Below are 26,210 nucleotides of genomic sequence, written 5' to 3' on the forward strand. Positions count from 1 at the left end.
TTTGGTTCAGCTTGAGCCAACACTGTGATGGTTGACTTGTGCTTAAAATTAATTTTACACTAAAGCTCAATACCTGCTTCAACCAGTTGAAACACCATTCGGCTCCTGATTCAAAGCCTGTGAGATACTTAGCTGATAAGAAGACTCGATTCTTCTAACACTTTAAACAATTAGCTTTACCGTGTTATTAACTTCGTAGCCATATTGATTATTTCATTCACCTTGAGTACAAGTGCATCAATAAAAAAATTCTACCATTCTGAATGATTTCGTAATTTGCCACTTTTTCATCGGTAATTATTTGAATGTCATTATTTTCGAAAAATTTCAGGTCAAAGAATTCTTGAAGACGGAAATGATCGCGCAGCTGTATTCAACTGGAGACCAGGTTAGTTAGTAACAGACTCCTCGAGAGGCACTGTAATTGTGAAGAGTGAATTGTTTGAACAGAGATATCGCATCATTTGTGTGGACGCCACTTAAACAACCTAAAATTGAGCGTAGTGATTAAGTTGAAGCTGGTCAACATCGTTTAAATAAGCATTTTGCATTTTTCGTGCAAAGTTTGTTACGGGCTTAACTCCGAAAAGATTAACTATTGGGCACTGGGTACCTGTATTTTCATCTATAAATGGGTTCAAATTTTACTTTTTCCCTCATTGTCCTGCAGAGTTTGGTGAGTTTTTAATTCACTTTAGAGAATTAAGACCTAGAGTCACAGTTATACCGGGTACAGTCGTGTCTTCAAATCGTTCACTAGTTGCATCATATGCTTAGGTATAGAGAGACATTCATGTAGTCGACACAAGATTTTATATGAAATGCATAAGAAACAGATACCGGTATCTAGATATGATTGCGATTGGCAAACGGTGTCCAACGAAACAATTATCGCAATTTTTCGATTAACTTCAAAATGCATGTATAAGGATAGAGTGTATAAAATATAGAAATAGTAGTAGTAATACAACACCTGAATAGCATGTACATTACTGAATAGTAGTTTACATGTTATATAGCAGCCCCAATGATCGACTGTGTTATGTTATATCAGAAATAATAATGGCAGACTCGACAAACATCTTTGACGGTATCAATTTGCAGCGTGTAGGGGTCAGTTCTATAGTCATGACTTGGACTTGAGATTGATCTAAACCCATCATAGTTCTGTGGCCAATCTAACAAATAAGTCTTCGGATTTAAGATCACTTTTGGACTTAAGTCTTGAGATCACTTTTGGACTTAAGTCTTGAATAATCAGGTTTGACAGCGCAGCTGAACTTTGTACACAGGTACATGGAAAGAGGCGCTATACAAATTCGTGTTTATTATTACTGAACCAGCCCCCCGGCTATTGAGATCGATTTCAGACTTACGTCTTGAATGTGCACAACTGGGCCCCAATTGAAACTGGCGTTGAGTAAGATTTCAAACAGTTTGCTACTGGGGTTAATCTGAAGTGTTGGTTTGATTAACAGAATTCGATGATGGAGGAATCACCGGAAGAAGCGCAGCGACGCGAGGATCTACTGCGTATGTACCACGCGATGAAAGAAGCGTTGACGATCATCTCCGACGTAACGACCAACACGATGACGACACCAGTGCCTCCACCTGTCAACGATGATTGGCTGAAACCATCGGGTAACAACAGCAGGTACGCGTGTGTATGACAGAGCTGCTTTTCTATATTTTACGACTATTTTGTCGCGAGAATTACTGGTTGAGTTTGTTTGTAATTCATACGGTAACAGGCTGAAGATAATATGAAAATATTAAAGAGCCACCATAGTGTGTTGAATAACGGGCATACCATTTCAGTGTATCTTTAGTTATTAGTGTTTCGCAATGTTTGACCGGTGCTGCCATATTTCAATAAAGAATATATCAATACACCACAATACAGCACACTAGCTAAGTAGATCAACCACTGAAAAGGTCGCGATTGGGTTAAAGTTTAAACCGAGCCGAGATATTTACTTTCGATTATTTTTCTATATACACTATTAACCATTCCGTTGTTATAACTGATTTTATTTTTTATTCCGCAGTTCTGATTTCAGACCTCCGTCGCCGGGACCAAATCGATCGGCGCCGTCGCGAGCGATGCCGCCTCCGCCGCAGTCGCAACCCGGTCGTACGGTGCCGCCACCTCAACCGGTACAAGCGGCGCGACCGGCTCCGTCGTTGCCATCGAGACCAGCGCCTCAGATACCGTCGCGCCCAACAGCTGGCGGCGTCGTACCCAACCTACCACCTCCTCTTATACCTGTGTAAGTTTATAACGCTTCGATCGCTTATTGATTTGTGGCATTTGCGATGGAAGTTTTTTTCCTATTTTATGGTGTGGGATTAAATCAGTAAAACTTTGATCGAGCTCCGTTTATCACAAACTGTAAAACTACTCGATACATGTTGTGAATATATTGAAATTTTGAAATTTCATATACATTTAAACCTATACGGATCCAATAACACGGTTCTTGGCTAGAATTTTGAATACGATGTTTAATCCTGATCCCTGGAGATCCCCGGATTCTGAATCACTGTATATTCGTGATCCGATGGTTTATTTATGGTTAACGAATTAACGAGTTCCGGTTGACTCGGATTGGCGAATTGAATCCATTTTTATCGCGGGTTTTTTAAAGTTAATCCTGCTCAACCTAGACGTGTCTTGTTGTTTGTGATAAATGCCGGGCCTCAATCACTGTAGCTATTTATTCCCTTTTATAATCGCTATTCAAAAGAAAATGTCAATGTTATTTCTTCCAACAATATCAATTACATCATATTCACTTAGTTCTCCAAAAATCACGTTCTTTTAGTGGCTCGGTTATTTTCAGTATTGTTGACCTCTGGTTTCTTTAGGGGCTTAGAGGTCGCCTTAGAGGTAGCCAGTCCAATTTTTGGGCTCACACACTACTTTGAATTTGTTATGGCTGGACCACGGATTTGGTTGTGCAATCCTGCTTAATATGGTCTAAAGAATCAAGATGATTGTACTCACACATGCGAGTGATTGTAGAAAATGATTGCTCTTCATAGACATAGATAGATAGCCCTGTTCCGCAGTTTGGAGTGAAACTTAATACTTCAGTGGCCAGTTGCACAGTTGTGACTTAAGTCCAAAAGTGGTCTTAAATCATAAGACTGATCTTAAGTTGTTAGATTGGCTAGAGAACTAAGTTGGTCTTAGACTGGTCTTAAGTCTAAGCCATGACTCTGCAACCGGGCCCCAGGGTCGAAACAAGTTCATACTGAACATGTAGAGTTAACGTCACACCTACATTGGAATTGGAAACTGATGTTTTGATATTAGTGGAAAAAATGAATGACACATTTCCACATATTTAACTCGTAAATGCCGCGTGTGCATGCTTCACTTTATAATGAAAACCAAAGTTCCTGAACTTCTAAACGCTTCTTATTCTGTATTTCTTCTTACTTGCACTAATCTTGCGCACAGCTTCAAAATTTTTGATTTGTGGCATTTCTTGTCTCCGCGAACTGTTGCTTTCTTAAAAATGAACCCGCATTTGATAGTTTATCTTCTCAAAGAAGAAAACCTGCATCATTTTCACTTTCGATAGCCGCCTACTTATCATTATATGTCGTCCGTTGTCACATGATGTCGTGGAGGAAGAGGTGAAAGTTTTCTCTTTTTTTTGGTGTTTTTCAAAAAAAAATTTCGGCCACGTGAATTTACAATGCCGTTCATCAGTCACATATATCACAGTTTAAGGGATAATTGAGGTTACTCGAGATGCACTTACCGTAGTTAACAGTTCTTCAAAATCAGTTTCGTAGGAAAATTTAACCTTAAGTTGATAAAAAATACTGAACTATTTTATATATAGTGTGAAATATACATAAACCTTTACAGAAAAATGCCGGACTGCATCCGTATATATCCCTGCGTTAGAGAGAAATATATACCAGCAGTATTTTCATATTTCCAGACCAATGAAGGTACCATCTTTGACGCTTAAGGCCCTTTTCGATTGTGCTCTTTGCTGGAAAAGGAATTATCCACTTCCTCGTTCCATTGCGGCATTTGGATGTTTTGCAATGTTTTACGTCTCTGTGACAGCAGAAATCTGAGACCAAGGAGAATATTACAGAGGAGCACAATGGTCCAGCCCAATTCACACAACACATCGATACACGGAAACAAGAAACATGTTTTCGAGCATTTCCTTTAGGATTCCATGTTTCCCTAGGTCCTGTGCGTTTGGCACAACACTTACTCAGTATATAGCTGGTAAATCGGAGGGATATTACGGAAAGCGGTTGTATTTTCTGTGAAGGTCTGCCGGTTTTCTACTTGTGTATGGGTTGTTTTAAATGAGATATATTGGTTATATATTCGTATCTCGCGCAGGAACCGACTGGCTCCGGGTAGTCCTGGAAGTCCGTTGAGATCCCCGCGTAGCCCGACAGCCCCGGACGTCATGTAAGAATCATTCGTTTTTTAATTACTATCATTATTATTATTATTATTATTATCGATTACGATTATTATGATTATCGTTTCATCATATTTCACTTTCGAAATCTACGTGTTATGATTACCTCTGTCGTAATCGTCGGTGTATTTCGATGTATTTCGATGTATTTAGACACGCAGTTTTGTGTTCGGGTGATAGTTATTTAATTTTGTCAATGCTAGTCGTCGTACTGCACCCCACCTTAATTTAGTTGTCGGTTATTTGCATGATAATTTATTCAACCATCGCCTGCCTGCGAAAATAGTTTCATTTGAGTAAACATAAAGCTGGCCGCACGCTTTCCTTGGTTTCCCATCCTCGCTTGCCAGGGTTTGATCGCCTTCCGCCGAACTCTCACCAACACAAACCCTGGTCGGGCCAAATTTGGCTCATGTCAAACGGACACAGTTCCATTTGGGGACAAGTTTTGACTGTTGGCCCGGGACAAAAACGCTTATGTAATCGCAGTTGAAGCTCACTCTTTCCCGGCCCTGACTAATGAACCTGAGACGATTCATTCAATTCGTCATTTCATGGCTTCATTTCTTTGATACGACTTGACAAGAAGCCAACAGAAGGGTTATAGATAACTGTCAGTCTTAAGACCTTAAGAGCCTTGGGCAGTTATACGCCAATCCACGGGAAACTATAGTAACACATTTTTGATAAATGATATAAAGATATGGCCTTCGAGGAACCCTAAAAATTCCCAGATGCTGACTATTGAAATCGGCAATTTTTTTTTCTTATGCTTACATATATGAAAGTTACATATATGAAAGTTAATTGTACTTACTAATGACATAATGACATCTCGAACTGTTTCCCGAAATAAGATTACCGGGTATTCGTCAATTACAACTGCTAGGGTTTTTCCATTCTTGATGTGATTGTGTCACATAACATATAATTATACCCTCATCTTAATTAATAAAAATTTGTGAAAAATCTTTTATAATACGGATATTATCATGTCATATGATCGTGTAGATAGTTCAGTATAGATTTGAATAGTTATTTTTTTCTCAGTGAATGCGGGTAACAGTAGGTTATAGGTCGAGTCAGTAGAATTGTTGTGTAATATCAGACCTGACTATGAATTCTATTTGAGAGTTGTTTCGGAGCACAACTTCTCCAAAAAATATCTGAATGCTCCCAAAATTCGAATGATATTTAGTTCATCTTCGATTAAATACTATTTTTGATAACGAATTATTCTGAATAGAAAGTAGTTCGATGTGTATTGTGTAGGGATCGTAAAAGCTCGATAAAATTGCATGGTTTTCGAGAATGCGCTGTTTGATTTTCCGTGTATAGTTTAGTTTCGATGCATGCGCTTGTTTCTACGTAATTACGGTTGGTTCAACCACCACACAGGGGAAGTCAAAGGTGAATTCTGTAGCTATAAAACTGATCCCGGGTTCGTTCTTCCAGCAGTGCCCCTATTCCATATAGTCCAGTTCAAGTGGCAGTGCAATGACAAGGTTTTCAGTCTCGTAATGCCTGCAGGTTTCCTGTGAAGGAGGATCGATCTACTGTGGCCTGGTTTATGCCATCATCAGATATCCCTATGAGGGAGGATGATGGATCTATTATGACCTTGAATAGCACTAAGGCAGAATCTTGACGCCTGTATCGGGTCTGAATCCCTACATTCAATGATTGGATGCAGATCGGTTTTCTGATCTTCGTTCAGAGGTCACATCTTCACTGATGACTGTTTAACCATTGACCAAGTGGACTTGTTCTATAGGTCTACTGGTTATCATGCTTATTTCTTTGTGTAAACGAGACTCGGGTTTGATGCCCGGTGAGTGCTTGTCATTTCAATGTCACTTTCTTTATTGTTACATCGGCTCAATCTGGACTTAAACACCCCTCAGTAAATCATTAATTTATCCATGGTGTGAATTCCCTATCCTCCTACTCACTTTCCAATCCTCTATTCATTGTCTACGTCCTAAATTCTAGGGGAATTTGTTTTTTGTAAAATGCGTTACTGGATGTCATGTCAACGGTATTCGATTCATTGAAGAATGGCCGCCGATTTCTAATTTGACCGCGCGACATTTCCTCTATTTTCAATATCGACGACATACCCCGCTAGAAAATGTTTGTATCATATTCACCAACCACTTTTTCTTGTCGCTGAAAAAAAATTTACGAAAAATCACAAATGAAAAGCACATAAAACTACGAACCGCACTCACCGCTTAATATAATAACACTTCAGAATCAAGTGTGTAATGGCTAACTAAATGTAACATCATATCTCTATTTGCCTAGCAGAGCTTAAGAAGGCATCTTAACCCTTTACCTAATCAACTTTCTATACATCAGAAATTACTAGTAAATGAAATCATGAATAGAGTGCTTACTGCGCCCATCCCATCCTCTCGGTCGGGATTCGAGTGAAAAATTTACGCTTTTATTTCGATTTTAAAACAATTGATCAAAGAAACCGAAAATGCTAAATTCCAAATGTGTCTTTCCTCGGTACATGTCGTAGAGTCTCGATTGGTGAATATTGAAATTTTGTGGATCAGTTTTGTAGATAAAGAAAGATTTTCAAAATACAGATTAAAGCTACTCAATCCGGATCTATCTAAAGCCCTAGGGTTAAGTTGATCATTAGTTTATCTAGACACCTGGTCCAAATCCGGATTAAGTTGTTTTGCCTGTAGAAGTCAAACCTTTGATTTGCTATAAATGTTGTGTGTGATTTTTCAGGCGTCCAGGCAGCGGTAATTCAACGCGAGGCACGAACGAATATCCTCGAATACCGAATCGTCCGTCCATTCCGGCACGACCCCATTGATCGGTGCTGCCATCTATATGTGGGTGCCTGCGTGTGTGCGTCTAGTGTCACAGATCTGAATGCGGTGATTGCATGATGTCACATGGCGCCGGCGCGCCTGCCCGAGAACTCTATTCCTCGTTTTTAACAGCTTGCCACGTAATATGTGATGATGAAAAAACGGATCATCTCAGGAATAATCGCGGACATTTTTCTAGGATCATTATCTTGGCATATTTGACTTTCATGAATCCTTACTCACGCGCTGACTAATTGTCGCCCTAATTGTGCTGGAAGTAATTTGAGAAATTCCGCCCCAGTGCATTGTATAATGGGGCATACCGCTATAGTGCTTCTACACCGCGGTACGGTGTATTGTTAGTTACTAATTTTTCACTATGTTTGACAGTTGTTGCCATGTTCGATTAGAGATGATAACTAATTATTAACTACATCAATGCACCGCAATGCGATGTACTAGCAAAATCATTCATACACCGGTGCACTGAAAGGGTTAACGGTACGAGGTGATTGGTTGGGATTGTTTCCTACTGGGTTGATTGTCAATAATTTACAGTAAAATCATGAATGGATATTTTATTTTTCCAGTACCGGCACCACTACCATAGCAATCATCCGCCCCATTCTAAATTTGAACTAACTTCTAAAGTTTAAATTGATCAAAAATGAACTTACGTTGACTACGGAAAAGAAACAGATAGTATAGTCACCAAGGGCGGGTCTAGGATTCTTTGAAGGGGTTAGATTTTAAAATTGGAAAGGGCAGTTATGGCATTGGAGGGCTGCAAGGGCAAAACGTAGGTGGGGGTTCTGGTGGCCCTCAAACAGAAAATTTAGTACTAAAATGTAAAATGTGGATTAATTTTGCTTCTTTCTAAAATATTTTTCCAGAACTTTTGAAGGCACATTTGAATTTTGAAACGAAAACCACCCTAAATCCACCCCTAAATCCGCCCTTGGTCATTGGCCATCTGGTGGTGTGCCGGTACACTATTATTTTGCTTATCAGATTTACGTTTATTTACGTTTGCCTGTATATACATATATTTGTATATATAATCATTATTGTTAATATAATTATCATCAGCATTGATAATATCAAAAATACATAAAGAAGATTTATTTTTGATATTATGGATAAGAACTTTGTTATGTTCACGTAGTAATATTGCCGTGTTCAATCACGCTACGTTATTGGTCACATTTGGTCTGATCTGAAAGATTGATTCCAGGAACATTCTGAATTTTACAACGGACCATTTCTGTGTGTGTGAATAGAAACTTTTGTTAGTGTTGCTGGACCAGTGATAACAGCTGATTTTAAAACGTATGTTTGATTGCCTCCGGGCCGAACCCTTCATTGGTCTATTTCATTGCCCAAGATATCTTGTTTCTACTGGTTGCTGCTCAGCGTCCACCAGTCTATGTAATAACCCAATCAAATTCATTGCAGATTTGCTCTATCAATACCATGCATCTGATTGGCTAGATAAGTGGCCACTAAGTGTCCACTCAAGAAATCTTGTTTGGTGTTAAAGACCAATGAAGGGTCTAAGGCCAGGGTTTGTGTTGGTGTGAGTTCCAACGAGAGGCAATCAAACCCTGGTAAGCTAGGATGACAGCGGGTTTGATTACTGGTATTGTTATTCATGGACATAATCACTTCTGTGAAACGAGCGTGGCAGGCATTGATAGTATAGTATATACAATGATATAAAGCAATTTTATTTTTTTAAACGTTAATGGTTTTGAGCTTGAATTATTGAGATTGTTTCCGCCGAAGCAAAATGTGGAACTATCTAAAGAAAAACGTATCCAAATTCAAACAATCGTCCAAGGTTTAACCGTTTAAATGACCTGATTAATGCTCCGAATGTTAATTTCACGATATCCATGGCAATAAAAGCTTTGAAAGTATTCCCGAATTGAGAATGGGAGTCTGAGTTATCCGGTAACTGGAGCCAGTGGCGCAGCCAAGGCTTACATTTATTTTTACGATTTTGGGACCATGAAAGTAATCTGATTTATTCGGATTCAACTTAATTTCCATAAATGTTTGTGTAAATGAGAAATAAAAATCTGGATTAAACAGGTTTGACTTTACCCTTTAATCTAGTCTGGCACGTGATGTTGTTACAGTCTGTTACAACATTTGGGGAACAACGGCTCTAGATACTGGACTCCCTTTAGTCTGAACTCGGGAATATTTTCACACGGAGTTTCGAGAAAAATGTTTTCATCGGATTTTATTTCTGTTTTCTGCAATAATTTCAATGTATAGAATGTCGACTGTATTTATATAAGTTATATATATATATATATATGTATGTATGCCATATAACATATCGAGATAGTGTGGATAATAAATTATGATATGATGTTTAAAAACAATCCTCATTCGTTTTCATGATGTCACACACTAAATTTTACCAAAAAACCTGGATAATTCTATTGACCACTTGTTCCTTTATCAATACGTGATTCATTGGAAAATGAATGAATTCTAACATTTTGAACTAAGAAATTTCGCTGACTCAATTCTAAATGAATTGATTTAACCCCTGGGTTAAAGATAATACCAGTCTATAAAACTGGGCCCAGGGGATTTATAAATGGGTTGAAGATGGCGACCCTTTCAGAAGTCCGAGTTGTACATGTGTCGGTAAGACGAGGTTTTACTGCTCTTGAAAATTCATTTCAAGAAGTTTCTCGAAAATCAACTACGGGTAAATTTTGATGACATAAAACTGACCGAGTCACGCCATCTTGTGGTGTTCCCGTGCACTAAAGCGGTAAATTATTCTCGAGGATATAGAAAAAGACCTTGAATGTGTAAATCTGGGAAACATTAGCAAGTATTTGGGATATAGTCGCGCGTGGTAGAAATATTTCTCAAATGAGTTTTTATTTGTATTTTCAGGCGACCCGGTATGAACAGCGCGCCGAAAATTCCAGATCGACCTCGAGCTCAATAATCGAAATCATTCCACACCGATGGCACGCGCAGAGAATGCTGCAACTTTGATGAATAAAATCGTTTATAAGAAGTCGACGTCGACCGCTCACATTCCAAGTTACCGTCACACTGAAGAATCAAAATGACACCAGAGGGCGCTTGTTTTGCTCGAAGACGCGATCGATGTAATCGGACCGCGATTAACTGCCGGAAAAAATGGATTCGCGCAAAATTTCGAACTAATTTACCGAGAGACGATTCACGGCATCGAATTGTAATGTAACGAACGTATTTGATTAGTAGACGTTTTTAATGAATTAAACGAATCGTCAGCGAGTCCTGGACGGGATTAGTAATGTAAGGAAAAGAATCTATCGAAGAAATAAATCACTATAGTGTACACTAAAACCTGCTTGATCCGGATCATGGAACTGAATTACGTGGAAATCCCGCATATTTACTTGCAATGAAGAATCAATGGCTCGAGTGTAAATTATGTACATGAATGAATTGATCAGATCACAATATCCGTGATGAAACAATGATTGTTAATCGTAATTGTTGAATGACTTAAAAAAGACTATCTGGTATTTTAGATAAATTTTTTAATCTTTCGACAATTTTGGGATTTTGCATCTAAGATCTAAGTTAACTGTAAACTGTGCCGTGGGTCCTCGATTCGGATTAAGCTGGTTTTTACTGTCCTGTATGATCGGTAGTCGCAACTAATACCTCGTATAAAATGACCCGGGATGTGTTCTCAACTGAGGCCATCATCATTGATATTTATAATGATTAATTGGTGTAGATTTTAACGATATCCAATGTGTAATAATAAGTAGAGAATGTACTCAATAGAACAGGGCAAATCTGAATTGAGTGATACGGAATGTCAGTTAGTCAGAACTATAGTCCGGAAATAGTGAACTACGCAATTGACTACAGTGTCTTTAGTTCGGACCTAGTTCAACACTGTGACCGAATTGTAGTGCTTTCAGTAATTAGTTCTGACCACGAAAACCTAAGTTCACCATGGCTGCTCCGGCTGAGGATCGGTTGTGCACGGATAACTCCACAAGTTGCTTTATCTTCCGTGGATGCCGCCATATTGAATTGACTGAGTCTCGCAACCTGTTCACTCAGTCGGGCATCAACCGTAAATCAGAAAGCCTCATAATTTCTTATTGTATATCACTGCAGCATTAGTTTGTATTGAAATCATATACACAACGGTAGAACAGATAAACACAATATCTACATTCCATTGTTTTCATTTATTCTAGTATTAGAGCCCGGTCAGTTACACACGGTCTAAATCTTTAGACTGGTTTTAAGAATTTGTTTTATTGGCTTTAGAACTGATGATCTAAGACTGGTCTTAAAACGGAGCCATGACTGCTCAACTTGCCGCCGTGATATCAAGTCAATAAAGGGGTGCTCAAAAAAGTTCAAGCACCATTTCTATGTAATGGGATTCCTAATTATGTGTTAGGTTTAAGGGAGTGCCATACAGACCTCCTCTCGATCCACAGACATAAAGATTGAAGTGAAATGTTTAAGTTATGATAGTTTATTTTTCAACGGAAAAACAGAATTTGTTATAGATCTAAAAATAGATTTCTCACTGGTATCATTGGGGACCTGTGATGTTTATTCGAGATTAGCGACGATTGAATCATGATGATTTAGTTCATGTTCGTCAATCTAGTTAAGGCGGGTGTAGCAGGCCCATAGCGCGGGGGGGCTGGAGGGGTTCGAACTGACAAAAATTTAGTTCCGCTTATTTTTAATACAAAAGGAAATTAAGCCGAAACGTTACACTTACAACTTACAACGTAATAATATCTGTATGTTGAACTCGTCGAATTTTCACAATTTTCTCGGGAGGGGGAGGAGCCAGCCCGAGATCCCTTCAGTTCAAAACAAGTTAGAAAACGAACCCTTCACATATTTCACACGCTACGGGCCTGCGTCGGTCGACTTACGATACGAGAATCAGCTGCAAATGGTCGCCTTAATCGACCACGACACAATCGTCAGCGAAGGCGTGCGACCAATCAGTCGCTAGAGCAGCATTTGTTAATTATGACGAGAATCGTGTCGCGATAAGTCACCGACAGCCGACCTCTCCCGCCTTATAGTATATACGCTAGATTCGACTGATGTGGAGTCGATTGTAATTTGTCTTTCGCAATCGTTGATGTTAGATTTCGAGTATAATGAAATATTTGAATAAATGAATGTTGTCGCGTATTCGGAAGAACATATAGAGTTGTGGTAGTAGTAATTGATATCGTAGTAAGTGTGACGCCAGTCGATTTTTCCATTCGTTTTGAATTTGATGAACGATGTTTTATACGATAACCAGATCATTCTCATGTAGATAACGTATCGACTGTTTTAGCACAGTTTATAGAATCGTGTTAGCCATTATTCACTGCTATACTGCCTGAGAAACGCACACTAATTCTGCAGGGGGCGGGGCGGGGTAGGGCTACATGTCATGTGGAATCTTGTCGAATAACGAAAATTTGGTAAATGAACTCTTGAAGCCCTGGGCGCATAACGCATGGACACATGAAACGGGAACAAAAACGAGATCAAACATGTTCGATTCTGTGTGGGCTTGAGAAAAATTAGATTACGATCAACCCCCGATATACCGCCTCCCGATAAACTGCCACCCGCTGCTTAATACCAGGTTTCTTTCAGACACCGGATCATCTCTGATTCTATCTTTGAACTCGTGATATATATCGCAATACTCTCTATACCACCAACTGGGCAGCAGTTTATCAGAGTTTGACTGTTCATTCATACCGGTTCAGTATCGGTTCATCGAATGGATATTCGGGTTTTAGAAAATATTTTTCTCTGGAGTAAGATGTTATGAGGTTCCAATGTAGTTGCTATGACCTACCGCTATGCTACCCGAGTTCGTTACGACATGTTCTACCGTTTCGTACCTGAACCGCTTACCCCACCAGATTCCCTCTCATGCTCCCGAAGCTGGTGGAATCAGGAATGTCTCACCAATGAATGATTTTTTTCTAGTGATTGAACAGCAATGATTTTTAAAGTGGTGTATCGATGTGTATTCAATATATACATGTATGTATTTTTCCAAGTATAGAGTTCTATGAATAACGTATTATTGTAAATGTAAATGAACTGATCTATATGAAAGTCATTTCGTGTATAGAAGGGAAATTGTATGTAAAATATGTATATACCGATAATTGTTACATAATCTTGTGTATAATCATTTGACATAAGAGCGTATAAGTACATGTATTATATAGAAATGAATAAATATGATTAAAGATAAGTTAGTCTTGCACAGCCAAAAGCGGCGTCCATAGTTAGTAGTAAATATCGATTGTATCGTGGAAATAATGACGGATGAGAATTGAGAGAATATCACTAGTCCTGCGACCACTCTGAATCTGTATCAGTAATTACTGGGTTTGAACCCGAGACACCCCTGTTCATCCTTTATCCAGCATCAGGACCACTCTGAATCACAGCAATTGATGGGTTTGAACCCGGGATACCCATGTACATCCTCTATTCAGCATCAGTACCACTCTGAATCAGCATCAATAATTACTGGTTTCGAACCCGGGACACCCCCGTACATCCTCTATTCAGCATCAGTACCACTCTGAATCAGTTATCAGTAATTAATTTTGTTAAGATATCAACATTAATTTACCGTACGGTGCTGCCTCTATGCTCATCGTTAGCGGGATTTGTATAAACTAACGTTAGTCAACTCTGGCAAGCTAAGGTCACGGAGTATAACTCGACAGCACGTCGATTGCCAGAGTTGACTTTCGTTAGTGTATGAAAATCCCGCTAACGATGAGCATAGAGGCAGCACCGTACGGTTAAATGTTGATATCTTAACAAAAGTAATTACTGATAACTGATTCAGAGCGGTACTGATGCTGAATAGAGGATGTCCCGGGTTCGAACCCAGTAATTACTGATACTGAACCCGGTACACCCCTGTACATCCTCCATTCAGCATCAGGACCACTCTGAATCAGTATCAGAAAATAATGGGTTTGAACCCGGTACACCCCTGTACATCCTCTATTCAGCATCAGGAACACTCTGAATCAGTATCAGTAATTATTGGGTTTGAACCCGAGACACCCCTGTTCATCCTTTATCCAGCATCAGGACCACTCTGAATCACAGCAATTGATGGGTTTGAACCCGGGATACCCATGTACATCCTCTATTCAGCATCAGTACCACTCTGAATCAGCATCAATAATTACTGGTTTCGAACCCGGGACATCCCCGTACATCCTCTATTCAGCATCAGTACCGTTCTGAATCAGTTATCAGTAATTACTTTTGTTAAGATATCAACATTTTACCGTACGGTGCTGCCTCTATGCTCATCGTTAGCGGGATTTGTATACACTTACGTTAGTCAACTCTGGCAAGCTAAGGTCACGGAGTATTTTATTTATAATTTATTTTAAAAACTCGCTAATAGATCGCCTAAACCAAGAAATCATGCTTCAACAAAACCTTCATATTTGGACTCTTAACAATGTACTTATACACCTGGATGCAAACGGACTGAACGTAGTAAACAGAATCACAATCGACACCATTAGCGTAGTCCATTAATTAAACCCAACGCCTTTTTTATTACTTACACCTACATATCCCGACTTTGACACTTGAGGTATGTTCTGATTTAGATCGAACAGGGATGACGGTCTATCAATACGCATAGAACTGTCTGACCACTTTTGCTCTATATCATCACATACGCATTAGTTTATTAGTTTACTGTTTCTGATGTTTTGACTGTAAACTCAGTCTCATTGCCACGATAGCTGGAACGCTGCCTCCGTTTGTGACCTTAGGATAGCAAGCTCAGTCTATCTACGCGCAATGGTGACTGGAAAGTTGCCTCTTGACATCAGTCTCATTAAAAGCTACCAAAAACCTAATCGTGACAATGTAAATAAAATCCGATCAAGACTGTATATATGTAAGTGTTCAAACATGTATTCAATATTCACGTGTCTGTGCCGCTTTCTTACTGACGGTCTATCAATACGCATAGCACTGTCCGTTTGATTGCGATACATTCACGGACCTAACTCACTGTATATTAGAAACACAAAACTGCTCCCAGTGTAAAACTTATACTTTTAGGCAAATTCAGCACCAGATGTGAAGTACCAACTGCGCACCCCTTGACGGAGAAACCCATCCTCATTGGAGCTGCACCGTCGATGTCATACAACTACACTTCGGATACCCCAGGGCCATACTCTCATCTGGAAAATTTGCGTTTCGAAATGTGCTTTCTTCCTATCTAGTCAACACGCGGGATCATCAACTTAGAGGACTTCTACATCAACATCTACCCGAGAAAAAACCACAATAAACTATCGGACTATTTACACGTAGAAAACGACCAAAAAAATATAAAAATTGACAAAATGATCTTGTAATATAGCTATTTCCAGAATCTCATTGTATTAAATTAGGCTGCCAGAAAAATTCATCCCAATCAGTCGCTTGCCGGTTCAGACTGAATGGAAGATTGTTTGGATGAACCGGAACCGAATTTCCAATTATTTACTTCGATTTTAAAATATTCTGTTAACTCGACCGCCGATCACACATCTATATCTGTACTTCGATTTCCGATTTCAAAATCAAACCCCCTGTTTCGCTCCCGGCAGGTGTGGTGGGTCTGTAAGGGACACTCAATCGAAAAATCAAACAAAATTTACCAGCCAAATAAATAAATAATGGGGAAAATCCCTATTTTAAGATCAAAAAGGTCACGGAGTATAACTGGAAAGCACGTCGATTGCCAGAGTTGACTTAAGTTAGTGTACGAAAATCCCGCTAACGATGAGCATAGCGGCAGCACTGTACGGTCGGAACACCCCTGTACATCCTTTATTCAGCATCAGGACAACTCTGAATCAGTATCAGTAATTACTGGGTTTGAACCCGGGACACCCCTGTTCATCCTCTATTCAGCATCAGGACCACTCTGAATCAGCATCAGTAATTACTGTGTTCGAACCCGGGAAACCCCGATAAATCCTCCATGCAGCATCAGGGCCACTCTGAATCAGTATCAGTAATTACTGGGTTTGAACCCGGGACATCCCCATACATCCTCTATTCAGCATCAGTACCGCTCTGAATCAGTTATCAGTAATTACTTTTGTTAAAATATCAACATTTACCGTACGGTGCTGCCTCTATGCTCATCGTTAGCGGGATTTTCATACACTAACTGAAGTCAACTCTGGCAATCGACGTGCTGTCCAGTTATCCTCCGTGACCTTAGCTTGCCAGAGTTGACTAACGTTAGTGTATACAAATCCCGCTAACGATGAGCATAGAGGCAGCACCGTACGGTAAAATGTTGATATCTTAAGAAAGGTAATTACTGATAACTGATACAGAGTGGTCCTGATCCTGAATAGAGGATGTACGGGGATGTCCCGGTTCGAACCCAGTAATTACTGATACTGAACCCGGTACACCCCTGTACATCCTCTATTCAGCATCAGTACCGCTCTGAATCAGTATCAGTAATTACTGGGTTTGAACCCGGGACACCCCTGTACATCCTCTATTCAGCATCAGGACCACTCTGAATCAGTATCAGTAATTACTGGGTTTGAACCCGGGACACCCCTGTTCATCCTTTATCCAGCATCAGGACCACTCTGAATCACAGCAATTGATGGGTTTGAACCCGGGATACCCATGTACATCCTCTATTCAGCATCAGTACCACTCTGAATCAGCATCAATAATTACTTTTGTTAAGATATCAACATTTTACCGTACGGTGCTGCCTCTATGCTCATCGTTAGCGGGATTTGTATACACTAACGTTAGTCAACTCTGGCAAGCTAAGGTCACGGAGTATAACTGGACATCACGTCGATTGCCAGAGTTGACTTCAGTTAGTGTATGAAAATCCCCCTAACGATGAGCATAGAGGCAGCACCGTACGGTAAAATGTTGATATCTTAACAAAAGTAAATACTGATAACTGATTCAGAGCTGTACTGATGCGGAATAGAGGATGTACGGGGATGCCCCGGGTTCGAACCCAGTAATTACTGATACTGAACCCGGTACACCCCTGTACATCCTCCATTCAGCATCAGGACCACTCTGAATCAGTATCAGTAATTACTGGGTTTGAACCCGAGACACCCCTGTTCATCCTTTATCCAGCATCAGGACCACTCTGAATCACAGCAATTGATGGGTTTGAACCTGGGATACCCATGTACATCCTTTATTCAGCATCAGTACCACTCTGAATCAGCATCAATAATTACTGGTTTCGAACCCGGGACATCCCCGTACATCCTTTATTCAGCATCAGTACCGCTCTGAATCAGTTATCAGTAATTACTTTTGTTAAGATATCAACATTTAACCGTACGGTGCTGCCTCTATGCTCATCGTTAGCGGGATTTGTATACACTAACGTTAGTCAACTCAAGCTAAGGTCACGGAGTATAACTGGACAGCACGTCGATTGCCAGAGTTGACTTTAGTTAGTGTATGAAAATCCCGCTAACGATGAGCATAGCGGCAGCACTGTACGGTCGGGACACACCTGTACATCCTTTATTCAGCATCAGGACAACTCTGAATCAGTATCAGTAATTACTGGGTATGAACCCGGGACACCCCTGTACATCCTCTATTCAGCATCAGGACCACTCTGAATCACAGCAATTGATGGGTTTGAACCCGGGATACCCATGTACATCCTCTATTCAGCATCAGTACCACTCTGAATCAGCATCAATAATTACTGATTTCGAAGCCGGGACATCCCCGTACATCCTTTATTCAGCATCAGTACCGCTCTGAATCAGTTATCAGTAATTACTTTTGTTAAGATATCAACATTTTACCGTACGGTGCTGCCTCTATGCTCATCGTTAGCGGGATTTGTATACACTAACGTTAGTCAACTCTGGCAAGCTAAGGTCACGGAGTATAACTGGACATCACGTCGATTGCCAGAGTTGACTTTAGTTAGTGTATGAAAATCCCGCTAACGATGAGCATAGCGGCAGCACTGTACGGTCGGGACACACCTGTAAATCCTTTATTCAGCATCAGGACAACTCTGAATCAGTATCAGTAATTACTGGGTATGAACCCGGGACACCCCTGTTCATCCTCTATTCAGCATCAGGACCACTCTGAATCACAGCAATTGATGGGTTTGAACCCGGGATACCCATGTACATCCTCTATTCAGCATCAGTACCACTCTGAATCAGCATCAATAATTACTGGTTTCGAAGCCGGGACATCCCCGTACATCCTTTATTCAGCATCAGAACCGCTCTGAATCAGTTATCAGTAATTACTTTTGTTAAGATATCAACATTTTACCGTACGGTGCTGCCTCTATGCTCATCGTTAGCGGGATTTGTATACACTAACGTTAGTCAACTCTGGCAAGCTAAGGTCACGGAGTATAACTGGACATCACGTCGATTGCCAGAGTTGACTTTAGTTAGTGTATGAAAATCCCGCTAACGATGAGCATAGCGGCAGCACTGTACGGTCGGGACACACCTGTACATCCTTTATTCAGCATCAGGACAACTCTGAATCAGTATCAGTAATTACTGGGTATGAACCCGGGACACCCCTGTACATCCTCTATTCAGCATCAGGACCACTCTGAATCACAGCAATTGATGGGTTTGAACCCGGGATACCCATGTACATCCTCTATTCAGCATCAGTACCACTCTGAATCAGCATCAATAATTACTGGTTTCGAAGCCGGGACATCCCCGTACATCCTTTATTCAGCATCAGTACCGCTCTGAATCAGTTATCAGTAATAACTTTTGTTAAGATATCAACATTTTACCGTACGGTGCTGCCTCTATGCTCATCGTTAGCGGGATTTGTATACACTAACGTTAGTCAACTCTGGCAAGCTAAGGTCACGGAGTATAACTGGACATCACGTCGATTGCCAGAGTTGACTTAAGTTAGTGTATGAAAATCCCGCTAACGATGAGCATAGAGGCAGCACCGTACGGTAAAATGTTGATATCTTAACAAAAGTAAATACTGATAACTGATTCAGAGCGGTACTGATGCTGAATAGAGGATGTACGGGGATGCCCCGGGTTCGAACCCAGTAATTACTGATACTGAACCCGGTACACCCCTGTACATCCTCTATTCAGCATCAGTACCGCTCTGAATCAGTTATCAGTAATTACTTTTGTTAAGATATCAACATTTTACCGTACGGTGCTGCCTCTATGCTCATCGTTAGCGGGATTTGTATACACTAACGTTAGTCAACTCTGGCAAGCTAAGGTCACGGAGTATAACTGGACATCACGTCGATTGCCAGAGTTGACTTTAGTTAGTGTATGAAAATCCCGCTAACGATGAGCATAGCGGCAGCACTGTACGGTCGGGACACACCTGTACATCCTTTATTCAGCATCAGGACAACTCTGAATCAGTATCAGTAATTACTGGGTATGAACCCGGGACACCCCTGTACATCCTCTATTCAGCATCAGGACCACTCTGAATCACAGCAATTGATGGGTTTGAACCCGGGATACCCATGTACAGCCTCTATTCAGCATCAGTACCACTCTGAATCAGCATCAATAATTACTGGTTTCGAAGCCGGGACATCCCCGTACATCCTTTATTCAGCATCAGTACCGCTCTGAGTCAGTTATCAGTGATTACTTTTGTTAAGATATCAACATTTTACCGTACGGTGCTGCCTCTATGCTCATCGTTAGCGGGATTTGTATACACTAATCACGATAGGTAGAACACAATATCCGTGTTGACGCGATGAGGAGAGAATCCCACAATGATAATAAAAAGTCCGAAAATGAAAACTTCGAGATAGTAGTTTATTCAACGTTTCGACTATATCCTAATAGTCATCTTCAGGAATAAACATTCATTATTCCTGAAGATGACTATTAGGATATAGTCGAAACGTTGAATAAACTACTATCTCGAAGTTTTCATTTTCGGACTTTTTATTATCATTGTGGGATTCTCTCCTCATTGTATACACTAACGTTAGTCAACTCTGGCAAGCTAAGGTCACGGAGTATAACTGGACATCACGTCGATTGCCAGAGTTGACTTTAGTTAGTGTATGAAAATCCCGCTAACGATGAGCATAGCGGCAGCACTGTACGGTCGGGACACACCTGTAAATCCTTTATTCAGCATCAGGACAACTCTGAATCAGTATCAGTAATTACTGGGTTTGAACCCGGGACACCCCTGTACATCCTCTATTCAGCATCAGGACCACTCTGAATCACAGCAATTGATGGGTTTGAACCCGGGATACCCATGTACATCCTCTATTCAGCATCAGTACCACTCTGAATCAGCATCAATAATTACTGGTTTCGAAGCCGGGACATCCCCGTACATCCTTTATTCAGCATCAGTACCGCTCTGAATCAGTTATCAGTAATTACTTTTGTTAAGATATCAACATTTTACCGTACGGTGCTGCCTCTATGCTCATCGTTAGCGGGATTTGTATACACTAACGTTAGTCAACTCTGGCAAGCTAAGGTCACGGAGTATAACTGGACATCACGTCGATTGCCAGAGTTGACTTTAGTTAGTGTATGAAAATCCCGCTAACGATGAGCATAGCGGCAGCACTGTACGGTCGGGACACACCTGTACATCCTTTATTCAGCATCAGGACAACTCTGAATCAGTATCAGTAATTACTGGGTATGAACCCGGGACACCCCTGTACATCCTCTATTCAGCATCAGGACCACTCTGAATCACAGCAATTGATGGGTTTGAACCCGGGATACCCATGTACATCCTCTATTCAGCATCAGTACCACTCTGAATCAGCATCAATAATTACTGGTTTCGAAGCCGGGACATCCCCGTACATCCTTTATTCAGCATCAGTACCGCTCTGAATCAGTTATCAGTAATAACTTTTGTTAAGATATCAACATTTTACCGTACGGTGCTGCCTCTATGCTCATCGTTAGCGGGATTTGTATACACTAACGTTAGTCAACTCTGGCAAGCTAAGGTCACGGAGTATAACTGGACATCACGTCGATTGCCAGAGTTGACTTAAGTTAGTGTATGAAAATCCCGCTAACGATGAGCATAGAGGCAGCACCGTACGGTAAAATGTTGATATCTTAACAAAAGTAAGTACTGATAACTGATTCAGAGCGGTTCTGATGCTGAATAGAGGATGTACGGGGATGCCCCGGGTTCGAACCCAGTAATTACTGATACTGAACCCGATACACCCCTGTACATCCTCCATTCAGCATCAGTACCGCTCTGAATCAGTATCAGTAATTACTGGGTTTGAACCCGGGACACCCCTGTACATCCTCTATTCAGCATCAGGACCACTCTGAATCAGTATCAGTAATTACTGGGTTTGAACCCGGGACACCCCTGTTCATCCTTTATCCAGCATCAGGACCACTCTGAATCACAACATTTGATGGGTTTGAACCCGGGATACCCATGTTCATCCTCTATTCAGCATCAGTACCACTCTGAATCAGCATCAATAATTACTGGTTTCGAACCCGGGACACCCCCGTACATCCTCTATTCAGCATCAGTACCGCTCTGAATCAGTTATCAGTAATTACTTTTGTTAAGATATCAACATTTTACCGTACGGTGCTGCCTCTATGCTCATCGTTAGCGGGATTTGTATACACTAACGTTAGTCAACTCTGGCAAGCTAAGGTCACGGAGTATAACTGGACAGCACGTCGATTGCCAGAGTTGACTTAAGTTAGTGTATGAAAATCCCGCGAACGATGAGCATAGCGGCAGCACCGTACGGTAAAATGTTGATATCTTAACAAAAGTAATTACTGATAACTGATTCAGAGCGGTACTGATGCTGAATAGAGGATGTACGGGGATGCCCCGGGTTCGAACCCAGTAATTACTGATACTGAACCCGGTACACCCCTGTACATCCTCCATTCAGCATCAGGACCACTCTGAATCAGTATCAGTAATTACTGGGTTTGAACCCGAGACACCCCTGTTCATCCTTTATCCAGCATCAGGACCACTCTGAATCACAGCAATTGATGGGTTTGAACCCGGGATACCCATGTACATCCTCTATTCAGCATCAGTACCACTCTGAATCAGCATCAATAATTACTGGTTTCGAACCCGGGACACCCCCGTACATCCTTTATTCAGCATCAGTACCTCTCTGAATCAGTTATCAGTAATTACTTTTGTTAAGATATCAACATTTTACCGTACGGTGCTGCCTCTATGCTCATCGTTAGCGGGATTTGTATACACTAACGTTAGTCAACTCTGGCAAGCTAAGGTCACGGAGTATAACTGGACAGCACGTCGATTGCCAGAGTTGACTTTAGTTAGTGTATGAAAATCCCGCTAACGATGAGCATAGCGGCAGCACTGTACGGTCGGGACACCCCTGTACATCCTTTATTCAGCATCAGGACAACTCTGAATCAGTATCAGTAATTACTGGGTATGAACCCGGGACACCCCTGTACATCCTCTATTCAGCATCAGGACCACTCTGAATCACAGCAATTGATGGGTTTGAACCCGGAATACCCCTGTACATCCTCTATTCAGCATCAGGACCCCTCTGAATCAGTATCAGTAATTACTGGTTTCGAACCCGGGACACCCCTGTACATCCTCTATCCATCAGGACCACTCTGAATCACAGCAATTGATGGGTTTGAACCCTGTACACAGCAAATTTTCTCAAAGCCAATGCTCCCATTGTTCTATTGGGCACCAAACACCGTCTTAAGTCCTTCGATCTTCAATCTTTATCTGTAGCTGGAGTCGACGTGCAAATTTCTCAGACTCCCATCCGAAATCTGGGCGTCATGTTTGATTCTGAACTATCGATGGTGCCGTTCGTTAGATCAATTCTAAAAAGCGGCTATTTTCATATCAGAAATATTAGATTAGTTCGTAAAAGCCTTACGTTTGATGCTGCGAAATCCCTCACCCAGGCTCTAGTGTTATCTCGACTTGACTATTGTAATAGTCTGCTTGCAGGTATTTCAAACGATGCCATACAGAATCTTCAAAAGCTTCAAAATTGTGCTGCGCGACTCGTCGTTCGTTTACCGAAACATTCTCATATCACTCATGTAATGCGCGAATTACACTGGTTGCCGGTTAAAGCCAGGATTGACTTCAAAGTTCTCATGTTGACTTTTAAAGCCCTTACAGATCGTGCACCAATGTATATTAGCGAGCTATTTCAGTACTACAAACCAACACGTTCTCTTCGATCCTCCGAAACATTCAGACTGGTTGAACCCTCCTTCAACCTCGCTAATTTCGGTAGTAGAGCTTTTTCGAGACAAGCACCGCGAACCTGGAACGCCATGATCTCTACATCCACTGTTCTCAACTTGACGCTGAATGAATTCAAATCCATGATCAAAACTCAACTATTCCATGCATACCTTGATGTTACCCTGGGGGAGCGCATTTGAACTTTGCTTTATCGCATGGTATTATCGCGCTATATAAATTTTATTATTATTATCATTATTATTACATCCTCTATTCAGCATCAGGACCACTCTGAATCAGCATCAGCAATTACTGGGTTCGAACCCGGGACATCCCGTACATCCTCTATTCAGCATCAGCACCACTCTGAATCAGTTATCAGTAATTACTTTTGTTAAGATAGCAATATTTTACCGTACGGTGCTGCCTCTATGCTCATCGTTAGCGGGATTTTCATACACTAACTAAAGTCAACTCTGGCAAGCTAAGGTCACGGAGTATAACTGGACAGCACGTCGATTGCCAGAGTTGACTTTAGTTAGTGTATGAAAATCCCGCTAACGATGAGCATAGCGGCAGCACTGCACGGTCAGGACATCCCTGTACATCCTTTATTCATCATCAGGACAACTCTGAATCAGTATCAGTAATTACTGGGTTTGAACCCGGGACACCCCTGTACATCCTCTATCCATCAGGACCACTCTGAATCACAGCATTTGATGGGTTTGAACCCGGGATACCCCTGTACATCCTCTATTCAGCATCAGGACCACTCTGAATCAGCATCAGTAATTACTGGGTTCGAACCCGGGACATCCCCGTACATCCTCTATTCAGCATCAGTACCACTCTGAATCAGTTATCAGTAATTACTTTTGTTAAGATATCAACATTTAACCGTACGGTGCTGCCTCTATGTTCATCGTTAGCGGGATTTTCATACACTAACTTAAGTCAACTCTGGCAATCGACGTGCTGTCCAGTTATACTCCGAGACCTTAGCTTGCCAGAGTTGACTAAAGTTAGTGTATAAAAAACTCGCTAACGATGAGCATAGAGGCAGCACCGTACGGTAAAATGTTGATATCTTAAAAGTAATTACTGAACCCTGTTTTATCTCGTGACTATCGTTTGAATTCCTCCATCACGTCCCACCAGTTGTCATGTTTTCAGCTTCGCGTACGATTGTAATTTTGTCGGTGATTTATTTCGTATTAATTCCCTTTTAAAAAGCTTCCCTTCTTCAAAACGTATGTAAATTTGAAATGCATAAAAACAACACAGTTTATTTTACTATGACGGAAATAATTTTTATTTTTTCAATCTAAGCTAGTCAAAACGAGAAATGCCCGCCAATAGTCCATGCGACGATCGATTAACCCTCTTTGCAACATGATGCAATTGCAGATGGATTATGTTTAGCGCATTTGTGCCATCCAGATTTGTGGCAGCCCAAAACGTAGAAAGTTGTACCACTAAGTGTATTACCATGGGGATTTGGTCCATCAGAATCGCATCGACACGGGACTCCTCTTCTGAATCTCTCATGAACCAGTTCTGGAATATATAATTCACGTGAGAAATCACGCGGTTGCATTTGTAACTTTACGCAAACAATGATTTTTGACTTAAAAATATGTTGTCTTTGATTAATCTACTTCTCGAATCCCGACGCATACGACGCGGGAAAACACGGAAAGACAGGAAGTTGAAACATGTTTCCGAGCTCCCTAGCTGTGCATTTATGAGAGAAACAAGGAAACAGGAAGTTAAAACATGTTTATCATTACCTTATGAGGAGAAACTGGGCTTCAAGAAGTAGATTAACCACCAAAGACAAATACGTACTTTTCACTGAGTGAAATATAATTTACAAGTCTAAGTGAAAACCAGTAATGTGGCACTATATGAAGGGACTTAAGCCGGGCGTAGGTCGGCCTTGCGACTGCCAGACCTACGCCCCCACGTGTGACGCAACGCGAAGATCGCGTCGCGTCGCAAGGTCGACCTACGCCCGGCTTAACTATAAGCGTTTCTTATTATGGAAAATTACCTTTAAAACCGTCCTTTGCTGCCACTGAGGCAATGACTACTGCGACAATCAAAATAAACACCTGCAATGGAATGAATACGTATGTGACAATTACAGGAACCAAGTTCCATATTTTGAAAGTAAAGTTTGACGTGGTCGAGTTTCAACTGGTTCAGTAAACTGCAATCTTGTTGTTCTGTTTTACCTACCTTCATTTTGAATTCAGTTGAACGATTTTCGACGCTTGAAACTTGAATATCAGACGAGCTGAATTCTTCTGTTTATATAGTTGTTTCTAGTCATTTATAATTGAGAAATAATCGTGACAAATCGGCTAATCCTTTCCTAATTTGGCAGATACTAATAAATTACCTGATCAACGCAAGTGTTCGCCTGGTACCAGCTGAGGACAGAAAGGATTATCGACTTTTGATAAATGATATTTTTCGAGTAATTTTGGGGAGGTTTTTGGAGATTCGATCGAAAGAGGACCACATTTTATGCGAAGTTGTCGACTATCGATAA

The 26,210-nt window shown here is 40.8% G+C and overlaps 2 protein-coding genes across 13 annotated transcripts in view; one reads left to right on the top strand and one right to left on the bottom strand.

The window, feature by feature from the left end:
* The window catches only part of LOC141908747 (dynamin-1-like), a 39,237-nt gene extending 25,635 nt beyond the window's left edge, over positions 1 to 13,602 (top strand). For 9 of the 12 annotated variants that reach the window (XM_074798918.1, XM_074798926.1, XM_074798925.1 and 6 more), the window contains 4 exons: positions 332 to 388; positions 1,479 to 1,657; positions 2,052 to 2,273; positions 7,221 to 9,597. In XM_074798918.1, the coding sequence (XP_074655019.1) occupies positions 332 to 388; positions 1,479 to 1,657; positions 2,052 to 2,273; positions 7,221 to 7,308 (546 nt within the window). In that variant the 3' untranslated portion in view covers positions 7,309 to 9,597. Of the gene's footprint in view, positions 1 to 331; positions 389 to 1,478; positions 1,658 to 2,051; positions 2,274 to 7,220; positions 9,598 to 10,228 lie in introns of those variants that run through there. The other 3 variants (XM_074798920.1, XM_074798930.1, XM_074798923.1) reach the window with 2 other exon arrangements.
* An 11,335-nt stretch (positions 13,603 to 24,937) lies between these two features.
* On the bottom strand, positions 24,938 to 25,990 carry LOC141908768 (toxin AnmTx Cj 1c-1-like). The gene is made up of 3 exons (XM_074798960.1): positions 25,895 to 25,990; positions 25,707 to 25,767; positions 24,938 to 25,210 (listed from the first exon to the last, which is right to left on the bottom strand). The coding sequence occupies exons 1-3, from the start codon at positions 25,898 to 25,900 to the stop codon at positions 25,029 to 25,031; spliced, it is 249 nt and encodes an 82-aa protein (XP_074655061.1). The 5' UTR covers positions 25,901 to 25,990; the 3' UTR covers positions 24,938 to 25,028.
* Between the last annotated feature and the right edge of the window lie 220 nt (positions 25,991 to 26,210).

Source organism: Tubulanus polymorphus, chromosome 7 (assembly GCF_964204645.1).
Source record: "Tubulanus polymorphus chromosome 7, tnTubPoly1.2, whole genome shotgun sequence".
NCBI lineage: Eukaryota > Metazoa > Nemertea > Palaeonemertea > Tubulaniformes > Tubulanidae > Tubulanus > Tubulanus polymorphus.